Below are 17,911 nucleotides of genomic sequence, written 5' to 3'. Positions count from 1 at the left end.
ATATATATATATATATATATATGGTTTAAGAATTTAGTTTTTAAAAACTGAACTTATAACTAATAATAAATTTTTTTACTGGACTCCTTACTTTTCAGTTACACCGTCTTTACGTAATTATTTTTTATTTTGGTTTTTAAATATTGTTATTTGTATTTGTCTTTAAGATAAATTATATATTTTTAGACTTTATACACTTTATACAAATCATATAAAATATTATTTCTTATAGTATGTTATGTGCATAATATAATTTTACATGTAACCTATTAAAATAATTTCATATTTAACAGAAATAATTTAATTTGTTTGTGAATAAGTCTAAGTCAGAAAATTTGTTTGTGAATGCAAGCACAACTATCCTTGTCTTTGGTCCGATAACTAAATATTTTAAACACTATAAAATGACTATTGCCCATTTATGTTGCCTCGTGAATAATTGAATAAGAATGAGAGACATAATTACATTATGCTTTATTGTCTATTGAATTGAATCTAAAAACAGCTAATTAACACAAAAGTTAACAGTACAAAAAATCCTCAATTAAGATATAAAATTAAATCAGAAATGAAAATTTATGAGTTTAATATGCGAAAATATTAAACCTAAAAGATGCAAAAATCGGAACCATCGAAAGATGCAAAAATATTAATTTAATTGAATATAGTTATTTATATTAATAGAATGAATAATTAAAAAAATGCATTAGAATAAGATAAAATTAATTTTATATCTAAGATAAAAAATTTAATAAAGTGGGAAAATAAATAACACAAATTATTTTATTTCAATTGTTTTTAATTTTCCTTAAATTCTTATTAATATAAATCACTAAAAATTATTAAATCAAAATGTTAAAAAATAAAAATTGTAATAAAGTCTTTGTGACAGTGATGAATCGGTGATTGAAAGAAAAAAGTGATAGGAAAAAGCTTTACCGCAAAGCACCACAGAAGATAAACATGAAAGAAACAGTTAATGCAGTTAACAACTGAACCACAAAATGGTATAAAATAGTTCTCAGTAAAAATAGTTTAGTTTTTATAGTTTAATATAGTATAAATAATTTATAGTTTAGTGCAATTAGGTTAATTATGACCAACTCTACTACTAATGGATTAAGTAATAGTTTCGATTTTAATAGATTAAATTACTAATGTAATAGATTAAAATGTCAATTATACCTTGTTTTGTTTCTTCTGACTTACTTTAACATATTATATTAAAAGTATAATCGAATAGGCCAAAGTTTATGTTTTAATCGATTATGTCACTAACATAATCGATTAAAACAAATAGTTTTGCCCTATTTTGCTTTATGTGAATTCTATCTTGTCTTAATAGATTATATTATCAATCTAATCGATTAATACTACCAGTAACGTGTAATTTTGACCAATCTAAACCAGATTCACTTGTACACATATGATTTATGTATTTCATTGTTCTCTTATGATGCTATGCAATTTTATTATCAAATTCATGGTGCAATAATGTTATTATCAACTACTTTGCGATACTTTTCTAGTTCTTTTATGTATGTTTCATGGATTCATATGTTTGGATGCAAAGTACTGTGAGATGATCAAAGTGTGAATGAAATGTTGCGGAAAAAGAATTCCAAGGAGGAATTTCTTTTTGGGGGATTCATATGTTAATAATATAAATGTAAGAAGTTTGATATGCGAGTTATCCTAACACTCTAATGTGATGAGTCATGTCATGAGAGGAGCTGGATGTCCTAGCCTGTCGACCTTTCTTCACGGTGACAAATGACCTTTCGAAGGACTAGCCTTATGTGACAGCTTTGAGTGGGTTAGTTGTTCCACAACACAAGTGTAGAACCTTTCCATGGCTTGACATTTATACTATATTGTAAAGGGTTCGACAAAGTCTGAGTCAGAGGTGTGAATTAGGAAATATGTTTTGATATGTGTGAATTGAGTAGTATGATGAAGTTTTATTTTTACCATGTTAAAAAAATGTTTTATCATTATAGCTTATCTTTGCTTTTGTTTTTGTTTGTTTTTGTGTGTTTCTCTCTTGCGATGATCACCTTACACTAGTGCAGAAAAGGCTTTAGACGTCGGTTATTTTGGGCTTTTAACGTCACATCCGGAACCGACATCTTTGTGGGTGACATTACTGAGATGTCAGGAAGGTTATAACCGACGTCTATATAGACGTCAGATGTAGTTACAATATTAGTTTATTTAAAATATAATTAATTATAATTTAGTATAGTTTAGTTATTATGTTCAATCTTAATTAATATAATTTTGGATACTTTTTCTGTAATTTTAATTGATACATAAGATCTTCTTGATATTGAAAAACCTCAAAAAAACACTCAAATTAAAATGACTATACAATACTCCATCAACTACTCTAAACCATACAAGCTTAATTTTATACGATTTTATATCATATTTATGTAACTTAATAGTTTGAATAAGTCATAAATAACTCTATGACAGACTCCAAATCATCGTACATATTCTAGACCTTCTAATTCAAAATCTCACTAGTAAAAGCTCCATTGAAATAGTTTCAAATTAAGTTAAACTCGACATAATTTACTTGAGAGTTTTACATAAGATTTCTTCCCTTCTCAACACTCAAACAAGTTTTAAATAACCTAATGATAGTCCTACACATCCAATTTCCTTTTTGTTACCACTAACTCTAAATTTCCTTTACCAAAACCCCCTAATTTCACTCTAAAGCCTAGAAATGAACTTTGATTCTTTATCTCAACTTAACATCATACTTTAACCATTTAAGGACATAAATCAATTATAAAGGAATATATAACATTTAATAAACTACAGATTCCCTTTTAGACTCATTATTCTAAAAATTGTATATCAACACCCATCAATTTGAACCATTAAGTAGTACAACAACCTTCCTCTTTCACTATTATCCTCATCATCACAGTTTTGCATTAAATTATCAGTACAATATCAGAACACTATCATTCATGACAACTAATCAATTCCAAACATACTCAACAAAGCACACATCATTAAGTCAATAACCATAATTTTTAACACAATCCACAACATGCATCAATTGCATATACTTTTAAAATTCATTTTATACAATAATTAAATTAAAAATAACATTTGTTTCCCTTACCTTGCATTGAAGCCACTAAACTCTAAGAATGCCAAAACCCTTACTTTCGACTCAAGGAACTCTAGGAACGCCTATAAACCGCAGAATTGAGGTTAAAAAAGATCATTAGGACCAATGATTGACAAAGAACAAGAAAAAGATAACAACCCTCAAAACAAGAGATTTTAGAACATAACGGCAAAAAAAAAAAGAGTCGAAATTTACTTGCTCTATAGGAGAAATTGATCGGATAGAAATATAGACCTTACTGTTGTGGTCATTTAGACACCTGATCATCAAAAAGATGACTCAAGAATTAGAAAAGATAGAAAGAAAGTAGACTAACTCAAGAGAGAATTTTTAGAAATTATTTATGTTTTAGATAATAAATGCGATATAAACTTGTTTATATTGATAGGAATTTTCAAATTTTAAAATCCATGTTAATAAACAATGGAAATCTAATATGAAATTTTCTTAAAATATAAACTAAAATAAAAATCACATTTAATGAAATGGATTTTAAATAGAGAAAACCACATGAAAAGTGGAGCAGTTTGGCCCAAATATTGCTTGTTCTAATCGTATGTTTGTTTCAACTTATTTATTCTTTGTTAAGACTGATAATTTAAAAATCTATTGAAATATTCAATATCAAAATGTTGTAATCTAACCTATTAAACATTCAAACGTCTACATACATTTGCTTCTTTGCAGTGTTAAGTTTTATACAATAAAATTTTACAGGGTGAACTAAAACAAGAGCTCAAAGTAATTTTCTGCACTACTTTACCTCTTGCACAACCATAAGAGAAAGAATAAATGATGATTAATTTATGAGTAAAATAATAATTTATCAGGTAAAATCTTAACTATGTTTTGGGAATATATAAAAGATTTTACTAGAATGAAAATTTCAATTAAAAATGACTAAGAATATTCTTTAATTGGAACTAAATCGACAAAACAAATGAATAGAGAGAATAATGAGCTTTTGTATTTTTATCTTCTAGAATTCCTTGTAAAGAAGGGTCTTAAAGCATAATCCATTTATATAATGAAATAAAAATTCAAACTTTACCAATATTCATAAATAAATCTAACTTGATCCAGTAATTAATATAAATAATTCAACTCATTCATGTTACTACTCATCATATACCAAGTGAAAACAAAAGGCATGCCAAGAGATAATAACAAGCATTTCATTTCATTTCTACCATTCAGAGATCTATTATCAAAAGACAACAAAGCAATTCATCTCTACAGCAAAATGATAAGATGACAATACGGAAATCCATACTAACAAGAATACACATTTGGACAATCTACAGACAATGAGCCTTAGCTACTTTTCCAACTTCATGGAGCCACTGAAGACTTTATTGATAAAAAAATATTGAATGTGGGAACGAATGCAGGGCGGTGTGGAGACTGAGGTTTTGCTGAAGAACATTATCCTCTCTTCATATCAATATCAGCATCAGAAACAGAACTCAATATAAAGAATTGTAGGTAAAGCAGGTTGCAAGGATGGAAGTTATGCAGATAAAGAGTGAAGGAATGAGGGTCACATTAAGGAGCAAACTCTGACGCACATACCCTGCTAAGGTAATAGTTGCATCAGCAACCACCCTAGCAAGTGTTCCAGCCTCTGTAGACAAAAGTCCACCATTATAGGTTCCACGAGAAAGCCTTGATGACATTACTCGAGAAAGCAGTGACAAGTTGACACCTGGAATGGATGAATGTTAAAAGGTTATACAGAACAAGAACTATATTCTGGAGAGGAAAACAAAAAATATAAGCATTACATCAGCAACTACCAAAACCCTTCTGATATTTTTTTGTCAGCGGAAGTTATAATATTGGGTACTTATCCCACTTGCATCAATAGTTTAGGTTTTATCACTAAATGACCATTTGATCATGGGTTACGCAGAAGTATTCTCATGAAGCTTGATATATATTAGTTGAGCAAATGCAGAAGCGAACAAATGATCCTTACAAAGCTTAACATGTTTCATTAGCATTACAACTGAGTCTTGCCATTAAATTTGTAAAACAAAAACATGGTGGAATCCATCAAAAGAAGCGATATAAAGCCTAAAGAAAATAATAAAGAATGAAAAGGGGAATACATGACAGCATTTGAAGCTAAAAATGTGTGATTTCGAAATCTAATTTAGATAATTATAGACATCAAACATCAACCACGTCAGAAATTGAATAGAACAAAGATCCCGATGAAAAAAGCAAACACATTCCTCCTTTTATTGCCCCTATACAAAGAGTATAATACTTCTCCAGATGATAAAAGGTCAGAAATGTTTATCAGTTTTTAATACCGAAATTTCAATTCACATAATGGGACAAGACATTATTGCCTAACATCAGTATGGTCATATTGCTTACGATTGTAGGAATCTTAACAAATTTCTTCCTTTGCATTTACAGTACATTCCTATCCATGATTAGAAATAATAAAGATAAGATCTTACCTTCAAGTACTTCTGCAGAAACAAATAAAAGAAGACCCGAACATACGTATTGTGGCTCAGAATATGGAATGATGGCTTGGAAACTCAGTACAACACCTACGAGAACCATAATTTCTGATGCCAACAGAATTTGCCTAAAAACAGATTAAAAATAAGTAATCTTTCAGATACACGCAGAAAATATTTTAACAACTTTTTAATCTCTAAATGGTTCTTGGAACAGACTAAGAGTGAGGATCTAAATCTCTGGGAATTTTTTTCCTTTAAATTTTATTAAATATTAACAAGCCTTATTCTGTATGTTTTGGCAAATCGAACTAAAGTGTTAACTTGATTATGGATGACAATTAAATTGCGTATGAGTTTTATTACACATTTACCTGTCCTGAAACATGTTGCTTATATAGCTTCCGACAACAATATTTACAGGAAGAACTGTCAAGCCAAGGCAAGCAAGAAAAACTGCAACCGTGCTTGTAGACCAGTTGAAGTAATATGATGTAACAACACTTGATTCCGATAGCAAAATCTCCATAACATATTTGAGCATGAAATATATCAATAATTGAACCTGCAGATGTTTCAAAATTTTGGTCAGATAAATCATTTAAATTCCCAGTATTTTATAAAACCATCACCTTCCACTGTATAAGAATCATCTCAAGGAATGCTTGACGCCATGAGAGGAGAAAGTATCCATTCTACAAAATTAGCTCCACCTTTTGTGGTGATTCAAACATGCTAAGGAATTAATTTTAGTATTTACTTCTAGTTAAGTGCAGCAAAAATCACTTTCCAAACCAATTTTGTGGATTGAAATAAACTCTCCTAAATTCTAAGTTGGCATCAAAGTCTATGTTAAGAAGTGGGACTTCCAACACACCTCCTCACGTCGAGGTATATCATTAGGATAGACTCTAACCTCAGTGATCCGATAATGGTCAGACAGCAAATGGAACAACATGTCTAACAAACAACAAATGTCGCTAAGATAGGCTCTAATTTGTCTTTGATACCATGTTAAGAAGTGGACTTTAAGCTTAACTCAACTCTCACAAAACCGGCTTGTAAGGTGAGGTTTGCACTCACTTATATATTATAAATTGGCCTTGTCTTTAGTCAATGTAGGACTTCCAACATTCTATCATAGCTACATTGTTAGGCCACATGCATTTGTCATACTCGAGGCTAGAAGTCTTGGGTGTGAGGAGAAGTGTTGAAAAGTCACCTTAATGCCTGCCTAAGTTGCAGCCTCTTTGGTGGTTGACTATAGGGTGGTGGTTTAATCTCATATCAACCAGTAATATAACTAAAATAGAATATATAAACGAGATGTCAGCCTTGCCTTATAAGGTAATTTTGCAGAATTGAGAGTATAGTTCGTACCCAAGTTCTAAGAAACTTCAAAAGTGAATCATCTGTTAGGTTCAAGTGGCACATAAATCTGTTCCCATCTTTTAGTTAGTAGACAGAAAACAGCTAGTATAATAAAATTCAATTAGCAGTTTAATTCCTTTAATGTCCCATTTGTATTTATTTTATAAATAAGTGTTTCGTACTTGTACAGGAACATGCAATTATCACTTTCACATCAATAATTCGTTTTTCATCTTAACATTAGCAATAATTTAAAGTTTATACATTCAAACTATATCATATACAGGAACATGCAATTATCACTTTCACATCAATAATTCGTTTTTCATCTTAACATTAGCAATAATTTAAAGTTTATACATTCAAACTATATCATATTTTATCAATAGGAATCCAATAAAATTGTTGTGAAGGGAGGTTTCTAACAAACCTTTACTGAAGGTGTAAGGAGTCTATATGCTGCTACAATTGAATTGACTGGCTGGCGAGATTCCTCTGGAGCTTCTTCACTATCATCACAATCTTGGTCAGCGTCTTCATCTACCTTAGTCTCCGAACTAATCAGCAATGGTTGATTTAGGCCTTTTTCAAGTTTACTGTTTACTTCTGGGCAGACGAAAAAGCACATCATTTCTATTATATTGAGGCTCATCAGAATGATAAAACTCGTGACAAATAATACACTACATATAACTACGACATAAGGTAAAGTGATAATGCAATCACATTGTTTTCATAAATATGGTTGATGGAATTGATATATAGGCCATCGAGGACAGAAATATAACCTGTTATTCCACTATTTGCACAGTATTTATATTTTTGCAGAAGAGTTACCAATTGGCTAGATATAGTATTCCAAAGAAATAGCCAATATAGAGATTAATCGTTCAAGTCTTTTTAAGATTTTAAGGCCAGTTTCCTGAATATTTTGCTTAGTAGTTCTGATGTGTATAGTGTAGAATATGATCAGAACACAAAGCAATTTACAATAACATAACATGTATTTTAACCGAAGTGGCACAAATCAAAATTCACCACAAATACCAATCAAGATATACATCTTATTTGATGGTTAGAACATCAATGACATTCGAACCTTAGAATTTCAACTTCCTGGGTTCAGAAACTTTTATACAAAAACTACTCATTCCCAACACCACCCAAGCCTCCAAACTTGAATTTGCATTTGCATGCAGTAGCCAGTGGGTTCCCTCCCTATGATAGGACAATATCACAATGCTTTTAGGAAGGGTAGACAAAGATCATGGGGATGAAGATGAGCCACAGGATAATTTTTGGAGGAGTGTATTTTTAGGATACACAGAGAAGAGAAATAAGTTAAGATAGTTAGAATATTCATGAGTCAGGAAAAAGGGGGTGAATTTTGTAGATTGAGCCTTAGCTCTTTGTGAAGGGGAAGCCCTTGAAGAACATCTATTCAATAAAAACCTTTCTTTTCTTTCTCTTTTCAATTATTGGTTCCCAACATCATTGATTCATCCGCAATCATGTCAACAAAAATTAAAAAAAAAAAACAAAATAGAATCAATTAGGGAGAGATCATTGTTTCAAGAGACAATGTTGACATGCTGAGCACCATTTACAACAATGGAAACCCATACTTCATGATTTTTAAAATTCCCAAGTCCGGACTAATTACTCATTCAACCGATCAAATAATTCAGGAATAACTACATAGGAGTACCATCCATTGAAACAGAATCCCACATCAAAGATAGTTGGAACAGGTTAATGGAAGATCAAAAAAAAAGTTGATCAGACAAAAAATAGCTAATAAATAGGTAGAGTAGGAAAACCAATTAAATATAAAAGAAACCTTAGAAATAACCAGATCTAAATGTCCTTACTAAATCCTATTTTTTGATATAGTATTAATGGCATCATTTGATTCATGCAAGCATCACAATGTTGCTGCTAAAAGTCCCAATAACCAAACTATTTTGTAGAGCAGCTTTTTCTCCTCACGTTTGATGAAGAATACAATCGATTATGACTGTAGCCTACTTTCATTTATGTATAAGATTCTTAAATTAAACCAATGATCAGTGAGATAAACAAATTCATGATATTCAGAAAATTTAAGCCAAAAACTGAAAGAATCAAATACTTAAAAAATTTTAAACAATAAGTAGCAAGATGATGCAACATAAGTTCAGTACCATCATTTGATTGATGTGGTGTGTGATCCTCTTCAGCTGCATGAGAAGGTTCCTTAAAAGTGATCCACAACCATACCAGATATACCAGCCAAGCAACAGCCATAACCCAGCCAGGCAAGGTATTCTGATTAAATGTAACCTTGTGAATCTTAAAATTGATTTGCAGTATGCCAGCTAATGCAGGACCACAAGCCATTCCAAGAGCACTGGCACTAACAAAACCTGCTGATGCTTGCATGCGGATTTTTAATGGCACACAATCACTAATATATCTCCGGTTAACAGCTCTGGCAGATCCAAATCTGTAATAACAGTCCAGCGTTACATAATAGCCTCAACATGATGGTAATCAGTAAACATACTGTGTCATAATTTGTGCATAACATGAAAATAATGGTATACTAAGATTCCTATTTTAAAAATATTTTATAACCTATTTTAATTCCAATTAGGATTAGCTTTTCCATACAGTCAATTTACAAGGTCTCTTATTCTGAATACCTGAAAATGGTAGTAAGACTAGTACTGAGACTAAGTGAGATTTTATCTTATCTAAAGTTAATGCACAATAATATAAATTATGGTCATCAAGTAATGGCAGGAGGATAAGAAACGAAAGATTTCTTACCCACATAAAAGGCGACCAATTAAGAGAATCCATATTGAACTAGCATCATATGCCAATGCATACATGATATTTCCGAGAAAAAGAACTATGCTACTGAATACAAGAGGCCTAAAGTATGACTTGTTTGACCATGCACTAAAATACACTGATGAAAACACTTGTGCAACAGCCATTGCCCCAATCACAATACCACAAACTGTTGGCGCAGCCCCAAGGCTCATGGAGTAATCATCTGCTGTAGGGACAATAATATATGTATTGACCATATATAAAAATGTGTTTGCCAAGTTCAGCAGAAGAGACATAAGATTGTATCGTTGATCATCAACATGTTCCTCAGTAGGGCTAGGAAGCTCTTCTTGCATAATGAGCGCATGCTGCCCCAAAAAGCTAAGGAAGTTTGTTGAGTTAGTTAACCTATCAACAGCTGCATTTATTGAATCAACGACTGGATCCTGCATACAAGAGCAAGTATATAATATGAAAAATCTCCACAAACCATGAACTACTACAGTGCTACCTAACTAGCAGCATGCTGAGAACATTAAGAAAGAAAACATAAACAAAATAGGCATAAGTAGAGTAAAGTAAACCAAAAGAGACCTGGAGGGGAAGGGTAGGCTGATCATAAATTGATAAGTAGCTACCCTGACGATCTTGAAGTTCATGAAGATTGCGGGACAAGGCTCCCACAACAGCTCCCAATCCCTACAAATTCCATATAGCCAATCAATATTCATTTTGGGTATGCCACATTAGTAGTTAGCCATGAATTAGTTGGCTAGTTAATTGGGGCGTGGATAATTAGAGAATTGAGGTATTTGTGAAAGAATTTAGATCTTTGGGCATTGAGAGATCAAAACCCTTGATGTTCTGCAAGTTAGGCACAGCACTGAGTGGATAAGTCCCTTATTCTTTATCATAAGATATCAGGCTTCTATCAACTATATGGGAATTCATTTGTCGTATATTTAATTCAGTAAAAGTCATGCTTGAACAAAATACATTACCACATGCTTGAACAAAATACATTACCACATGCTTGAACACTTGTTGCAGCTGGGAGTAAGGATGATTTGCACGAGTTTTGACATAGTAATCTGTGAATCTATAGCCAAAGCGTTTATCAAACTTCTTCAATATCTTTCGCAAACCAACAGCATTGATCTCAACAAAAAAGAGAAGCTTTAATAGATCTTGTCCCAATGCTCTATAAGCTTCTCGCAACTCAATTATTTTGTTTATTTCAGGCTCCTCCTGAAGAGCATCGCGCTGCTCTCCAAGCTTTGTTATCCGGCTTGCCAAGAGCCCTTGTTGCTCCAACAGGAAAAAGACTATCTTCTCAATCTGAATAGCAACAAAAGGAAGTGATTGAAGCAAGTGTGTGACATCTAAGATTCCCCAAAAACATAACACAAAAACATTGTTTGATAAAAGTTGTGATTCATTCTAAACAATAACCTCATTCATATCCTTAAGCATAACCAGAATCTAATTTGAGTATTCAAAGTAATGAAAAAGGATCCACTTCCACTCCGTACTGCGTAATTAAGCACTCAACAGAGAAAACAGAAAAACCTGATTATCAAGCATTCGTGAGAAATCCTTGAGTACATGCCGCCGATCTTGAGTTCCAAGCTGAATTTGTTGGGCATACTGCCTGACTCGTTTCTTCATGAGTTTGTAGTTTATGTAATATCTGTAACAAAAAATCAAACTTATGAACCTGAAGTACCATTGACGCAGGGCCGAAATACAACTCAGAAGCTTATAACCCCCAACACAACCTACCCTTGCCATTCTTCAATTTGTCTGTCTTTCAACTTCTTCCCAAAGGCAACCATATCTTTCGGCAATGGGAAAGGCAGGGCTCAGTGAACGCAAACTAAACCAATCAACCATTAAAAAGGGTCAAACTCGTCACACCATATCCAAACCAAAACCATGAAAATAAAAAACAAGTTCAGTTCAGAAAGAACCACTTCAATCAGGCACAACACAACATGGTCTTAATCCCACATGCAACACTAATCTCTTCTCCTTTTCCAGGTAACAAAAACGCTAAAAGGCAAACAGAGAGACACTACCCAATTTCAAGGCCCGAAAGCATATAAAAAAAGCATCAAAGGCATGAAAATGTTACTTACAATTACAAATAACAATTCAGAATTACTGGCGAACCAAAATCAAGCTTCACAACGTCTGAATCTTCACACCCACTTCGATATGCATACTCAACATGTTACTGAATTGAATACGCAACCTTTGCAGAACACAAAACACAACAACGTTACAACAAAATTTTAAACATGCTTACCGAAAAGATTTTGAAATAAAATCACCTTAAAATATTGAAAAGTACGATTGAATCTGATAGCCAAACCGGGGTTCAGTTGCTTTCCAGCTCAAACAAAAAATACGATCTCTGTTAGCTTTTGTCGTTTTTTTTTTCTGCTTTCGGCCTTTGATTTTTCGGAGGATTCTTAGCCACCAACAAAGGGAACACTAACAACAATCAGTATCACTTTGTTTCTCAATAAACATCACTATTATATAATTGAGCAAGATGCCCGAGATGCCAAATAATAATAAAAATAATAATAAATTAATAAAAGACGCATAAAAAATAAGAAAAGAAAAGCGAATAATTTAGCTTTTTTAACTATATTATTTAGTAGAAATATTAATTCATTTATAAGGATGATACATTATTTAAAAATAATAATAAATTTAAATTGAGTATTCAGAAGAAGATGGGAAAAGAAATTTTAGAACTCAAACCTATTATCGAAAAGAAGAAAGAAAATGATTGAGAAGAAAAGTCCTCAATGACAAGGTATGCCTCAATTAGGTTAGAGAACAGAGAATAATAGAAATCTCACTATGCATTAGCCGCCATAATTTAATTTCAAGTGTGTTTCACCCAAAAAGATAAAATAATTTGGTACTAATTTAATGGTTAAAAAATTAAAATAGTTTAATTTCAAGTATTTATAAACAGTTTTTTGAATTGATCTCTAACTTTATAATGTTTTGAATTAGATTGATTAACTTGTTTTACTGAAATTACCTATTATTTAAGTAAAATTAAATGCGAGTTCATGAAATTAACTCAAAATGATTAACAGATTACCCTATTTTAATTTATACAAGACAAAAAGAAGTAAATATTTAATTTATCGTATCAAAATATTTTTAAAATGTTAAAAATTAATATTTTCAACATTAAAATTATATTTTATATTATAATAACTGAATTCTGTTGTGAGAATATTTTTTTATCATAATTTCTTTTAGGAAAAATATTAAAATTTTAGTTAAAATGAAAGATACAGCAAGTGATTTATAGAAAGAAGTGTTTTCTTTCTAAAAAAATACTTTCATCAAAGCAAAATTTCTTCAAAACACTATAGTTAATGAATGACAGTCAAAAATACTTTTTCAGTTGGTTATTCTAAATTTATATTCATATAAACAGAATAACTTTATAAAGTACATTTCTTTATATTTTCCAAACATGTTATGATTGAAATTTGGAAAGAAATTGAAGTGAGGTTTGACTTAAATTTTTTATTTTAAAAGTTATTTGATTAGTGAGATATTCAATTTTTTATATTTTAATTATTAATTTTATTTCTTTTTATATCTAATAAGATGAGGACAAAATTAAACTAACTACTAGTCAAATTAAATATAATAAAACATTGAAATTTGAATGAATAAAAAATAGTATAAATATACATATTTAAATACATGTAATAAATACATTCCTGAATATTTATTCTCATATGATTTCTACAGAAAGTATTATTATCACATGACGTGAAAAAGTTGTGGATATGCTTAATTGACAACAACTCAATTAAAAACAAGTTGTTGCTTTCTTGAGAAATATTAAAAAACAATAATTGCTAATCTAAAAAGTCGCTTTGTATGTGCTTAATTTACAAACTTTTTGTCCCTTACGTCTCTACAAGAGTAAGAATATTAAAAGAAATTAATTAACACATGGACAATTTTAGTGTATTATTTTATGAAAATTAATGTTTTAGAAAATTAATGGTCGATTATTATTTTTTAAAAGAATATACTTGAACCTGTATAAAGTTTGTACACTAGACACTATTTTTTTTATTTTTTACTTTTTCTCCTAAAAATGTAAATTTATTTTTTTTAATGATATTTTATTGTTATAATGTATGTTAAATGTAAAAAATATATCATTGAATCATTATTCTTATTTTTATCATTTCATGTTCCACTGGTTTTAATAAAATATTATATTTCATAGCATTTGTCACGGATATTACTTAATGTGGGAAAAATATTATCAACCAAATACAAACAAAATGTATGGAAAAGGAAATCAACCAAGCACATGGTGGGTTTTGAATAAAGAGAAATTCTTTTCTATTATTATTTAGACAAATTGGACAGGAAAAAACATCTATGATTCTCCTTTTCTTCTTTTTTATGGAAAACCTTGTTTTTTCTTATTTCGTTATAAAACAAAATTAAGAGTAAATAGAAGATGTTTATATTATTGAGAAGGTAATTAAATACATAATTAAAGTCTTCGTTTCATACGATTTCTGAATCATATTTTCTTCTTAGGGTTAAAGTTAGGAAAAAATTCATAAGATCTGTATATATATATTTTCCTTGTCCCTCTGAATTTCCGCATATTTATATTTGATTTATATTCTTTATATTTTCTACTAGCTGAACTACGTTGAATATTTTGTTGAATATGTGTGACAACAATAATGTTTGAATTAAAAATAAAGTAACGTAGGTTGAGAAGTCATTTTAGTTTAGTTTTAATCAAGTGGAATAAGCATACGTGTAAATGCATGGGAAATGGTTATTATCAAATGACATTCATTATAATGATTTGGTGGTTATAAAGTACCTATATAATAATACTTTTTTTTTAATGAGTAGTCTTAATTTATAAATTGTTGGAAAACTAGGTTATTTGATTATAAATATTTAGTAAATTATCTCATAAACTAAGTTGATAATATAAAATACAATTATATAACTTTTATTATGAAAATGGAATTAGTGTTTTGTTTGGATAAAAATATGTTATTATGAAACTATAATTTTAGATCTTTTAAATAATTAAATTCTTATTGAGTGTTTTAGTATTTTTGTGTATTTAAAAATTGTATAATTTCCTTTTATTTTGACATATCATTTTATTTAAATGAGGTCATATAATAAATATTAATCAAATTTAATTTTTATTTATTTAATTTTATCTATTTCTTTGTATAAATTATTGTTACATAAAATTTGTTCATAATGTTAAAAGAATAATTTTAACTACATAAAAAGTTTAAGAAATAATCCAATAAATATTATTGATATAATAATACATTATTATTATTATTATTATTATTATTATTATTATTATTATTATTATTATTATTATTATTATTATTATTATTATAGGTTAAACCCCTTCAGAAGTCCTATTTATGTGGGTTTTTTCCATTTAGATCCCCATCTTATCGATTTCGTCAATTTAATCTTTTATAATGAAAAATTGACTCAATTGGACCATTGCTATTAAATTGGCTTAACGAGGTTAAGTTTTTTATGACCTGTGATGTTGACATGGACAATTTTTTAAACGTTGCATTCACATACCATTATACGTGGCATATGATAAAAGAAACATTTTAAAAAATTGGGTTTCGAAAACTCCACCACCGCCACTTCTAGCACACTTCGAACACTTCCACTACCATCCCCAACTTCCTCTTCCTCCCTTACGTCGCTCCCTACATTCTCACCGTGAACTGCTTCTTCCTCGTCACCCTAAAGTTCAGCTTCGCCAACACCAACGATGCCGAGTGCTTCGATATGAACATCGATGGCAACTTCTTCCTCGTCTCAACCAGATTACTCAAATCAAACTTGTGCGACAGCAAGGATATTATCTCGAAAGCATTGTAAGACGGACGAGCCGGCTTGGCCCTGACCAGTTCCCTAGAATGGTTGATGTTGTTGTTATCATCTTCACTACGGTTGATGTTTCTACTGCCACCAACATCGTCCTCGTTGAATTCGATGTTATCCTCCACAATTATCTCCTTCATGGAAAATGCAATGGGGCGCATGAACCCAACTTGGAACCAAGGGTCCTTCATGATGTCAGGAATGGAATACCTCTTCTTTGGGTCCACAACCAACAAATTAGAGATCAAGTGTCTCGCCCTGGGTGAAATCCATTCCAAGAATGCATAATCAACTTTGAAAGACTTGTTGTAAATCCTCATCACATTCTCACCTTGAAAGGGCAAATACCCAGAAAGAAGCGCAAAAAGGATCACCCCATGACCATATATCAACCTTCGACCCATCGTAGCCTTTCTTTTTCAGAACCTTTGACGTCACGTAGGCCAGTGTGTCGCATTGCGTCACGAGCATCTCGTCAGATCTGCGCAGGTCAAGCAACGGAGACAAGCGAAGTCTGACACTTTCAGGTCTTCGTTCTCGTCGAGAAGCAGATTCTCTGGCTTCAAATTACGGTGAGTGACACCACAACTGTGGCAAAAGTCGACGAGTACTACTGGGCGATTTCTCCTCCCTAATTAAATTTCAACGAACCCTAATTTCTTATTACATTTCCCACTGCAGAAATCTCTAATTTTAAAATGTTAAATGTTCTCAAATTCCAGCTATAGAACTCTTCCAACGCCACGTATAAAAAACTTACCACGTTAACATCACAAGTCGTAAAAAATTTAACACCGTTAAGCCAATTTAACGGCAAAGGCCCAATTGAGTCAATTTCTCATTATAAAAGATCAAATTGGCAAAACCGATAAAACAGGAATCTGACTAGAAAAAACCAACATAAATAAGGACTTCCGAAAGGATTTAACCATTATTATAATACTGAAATATGTACTAATAAATAAAAAAAAATTAAGAAATAATAAATTGCAGGAGTAATTAAACAAATTAAAAATTAACCGAAATAACTTATAAGTTATAAGTTATAAGTTTTTAAAAATAAATTATTTTTTTATCAGTAAAAAAATATAATAAAATTAAAGTAAAACACTTATAGTCCTCCTCCTTTTACAGAAAGTACTTGATAGATGTACACTTTTTTTTTTTATATGTATAAGCAAATAAAATATAGTACCTTTGATACAAGCCTAGAAAAGACGTTTTCCAAAACAATCTAAATGCTAGCAGAGAATTGTTATGTTAACTATGGGATATAATTTATTTTTCGTTTATATTTCTTCACTTATATTTATATATTTATATTTTATTTTTATATTTATATTTCATTTTTATATTGTTTTAATCGCTGTAAATTGTACTTTCTTTTTATTGTAACATCCCAAAAATATAGTAAAATATTATATAAAATGAGTCATCGTGTGTATGATATGATAAAACAGTTAAATAAAATATAAAGTCTGACTTACAATTATCCAAAACAACTATAACTTTAAACTTTATATACAAACGGGATAAAAAAAAACTATTTACACACTAGTTTAAAATAACTAACCCATTGGATAATCCCCATCAAGCATTTGTTACCGGCAATAGGCCTCCAAGTAGCGCCTACACTAGGATCTCCAAGTATAGCCATTAACACATTAACCATTATTCAATTCAGTTCATTATCACAGTTCCTCAATATACCTTAAAAAGGGCAATATTACACACAACGTATTTACTCTAAAAACTTAAATTTAGTTCAATCATTACAATAAGCATAGAATCATCCCACATCCACACTAAATTACAAATTAAAGCAATAATCTAGCATCCTTTACCTTAGAGAAACGTTGCACACCTCTAGAAAAACCCGACTGATGCTTACACCGCAAGGAAACTCTAGAAAAACCTACAAATCACCGATTGGTGATAGGAAACCAACCTTGGAACCTAAATTGAGCTAAGAGTCAAGAAAGAGAGACAAAATTCTCATGCAAAGAAAGATTTATTTGCACGATAAAGATTCAAGAAAACCTACAAAAGAGGAATGAAACTTACCTGCCCAAATCAAGAAATTGATTGGACAGATAGGTAGACCTCGACACCGTGATCGCCTAGGTACCAT

General features: G+C 30.7%; 1 protein-coding gene and 1 pseudogene across 2 annotated transcripts; both read right to left on the bottom strand.

Annotated features, from left to right (window-relative positions):
• Nucleotides 1-4,302: 4,302 nt before the first annotated feature.
• Nucleotides 4,303-12,345, bottom strand: LOC106770662 (SPX domain-containing membrane protein At4g22990). 2 transcript variants are annotated; one of them, XM_022780127.1, is made up of 13 exons: nt 12,153-12,345; nt 11,958-12,073; nt 11,793-11,871; nt 11,602-11,695; nt 11,389-11,509; nt 10,846-11,157; nt 10,414-10,518; nt 9,811-10,265; nt 9,183-9,484; nt 7,430-7,605; nt 6,003-6,193; nt 5,623-5,756; nt 4,303-4,856 (listed from the first exon to the last, which is right to left on the bottom strand). In XM_022780127.1, exons 4-13 carry the CDS (start codon nt 11,652-11,654, stop codon nt 4,618-4,620), a joined length of 2,088 nt encoding a protein of 695 aa, XP_022635848.1. In that variant the 5' UTR covers nt 11,655-11,695; nt 11,793-11,871; nt 11,958-12,073; nt 12,153-12,345; the 3' UTR covers nt 4,303-4,617. The 2 variants fall into 2 exon arrangements, with proteins under 2 accessions (XP_022635848.1, XP_014511949.1); XM_014656463.2 differs by lacking the exon at nt 11,793-11,871.
• A 3,102-nt stretch (nt 12,346-15,447) lies between these two features.
• On the bottom strand, nt 15,448-17,911 carry LOC106761956 (annotated as a pseudogene).

This window comes from Vigna radiata, chromosome 1 (genome assembly GCF_000741045.1).
Source record: "Vigna radiata var. radiata cultivar VC1973A chromosome 1, Vradiata_ver6, whole genome shotgun sequence".
NCBI lineage: Eukaryota > Viridiplantae > Streptophyta > Magnoliopsida > Fabales > Fabaceae > Vigna > Vigna radiata.
The sequence above is the reverse complement of the archived record's forward strand: the minus strand, read 5'-3'. Positions and strand labels throughout refer to the sequence as shown.

Bases quoted from the DNA above. Each gene is read 5' to 3' on its own strand.
- LOC106770662 (XM_022780127.1), bottom strand. From the start codon at position 11,654: ATGGTTGCCTTTGGGAAGAAGTTGAAAGACAGACAAATTGAAGAATGG. The intron at 10,266-10,413 runs GTCTCTTTTGGT...TCTTGTATGCAG, and splicing joins AGCCTACCCTTCCCCTCCAG to GATCCAGTCGTTGATTCAAT. The intron at 7,606-9,182 runs GTACTGAACTTA...TCGTCTGCCCAG, and splicing joins ACCACATCAATCAAATGATG to AAGTAAACAGTAAACTTGAA.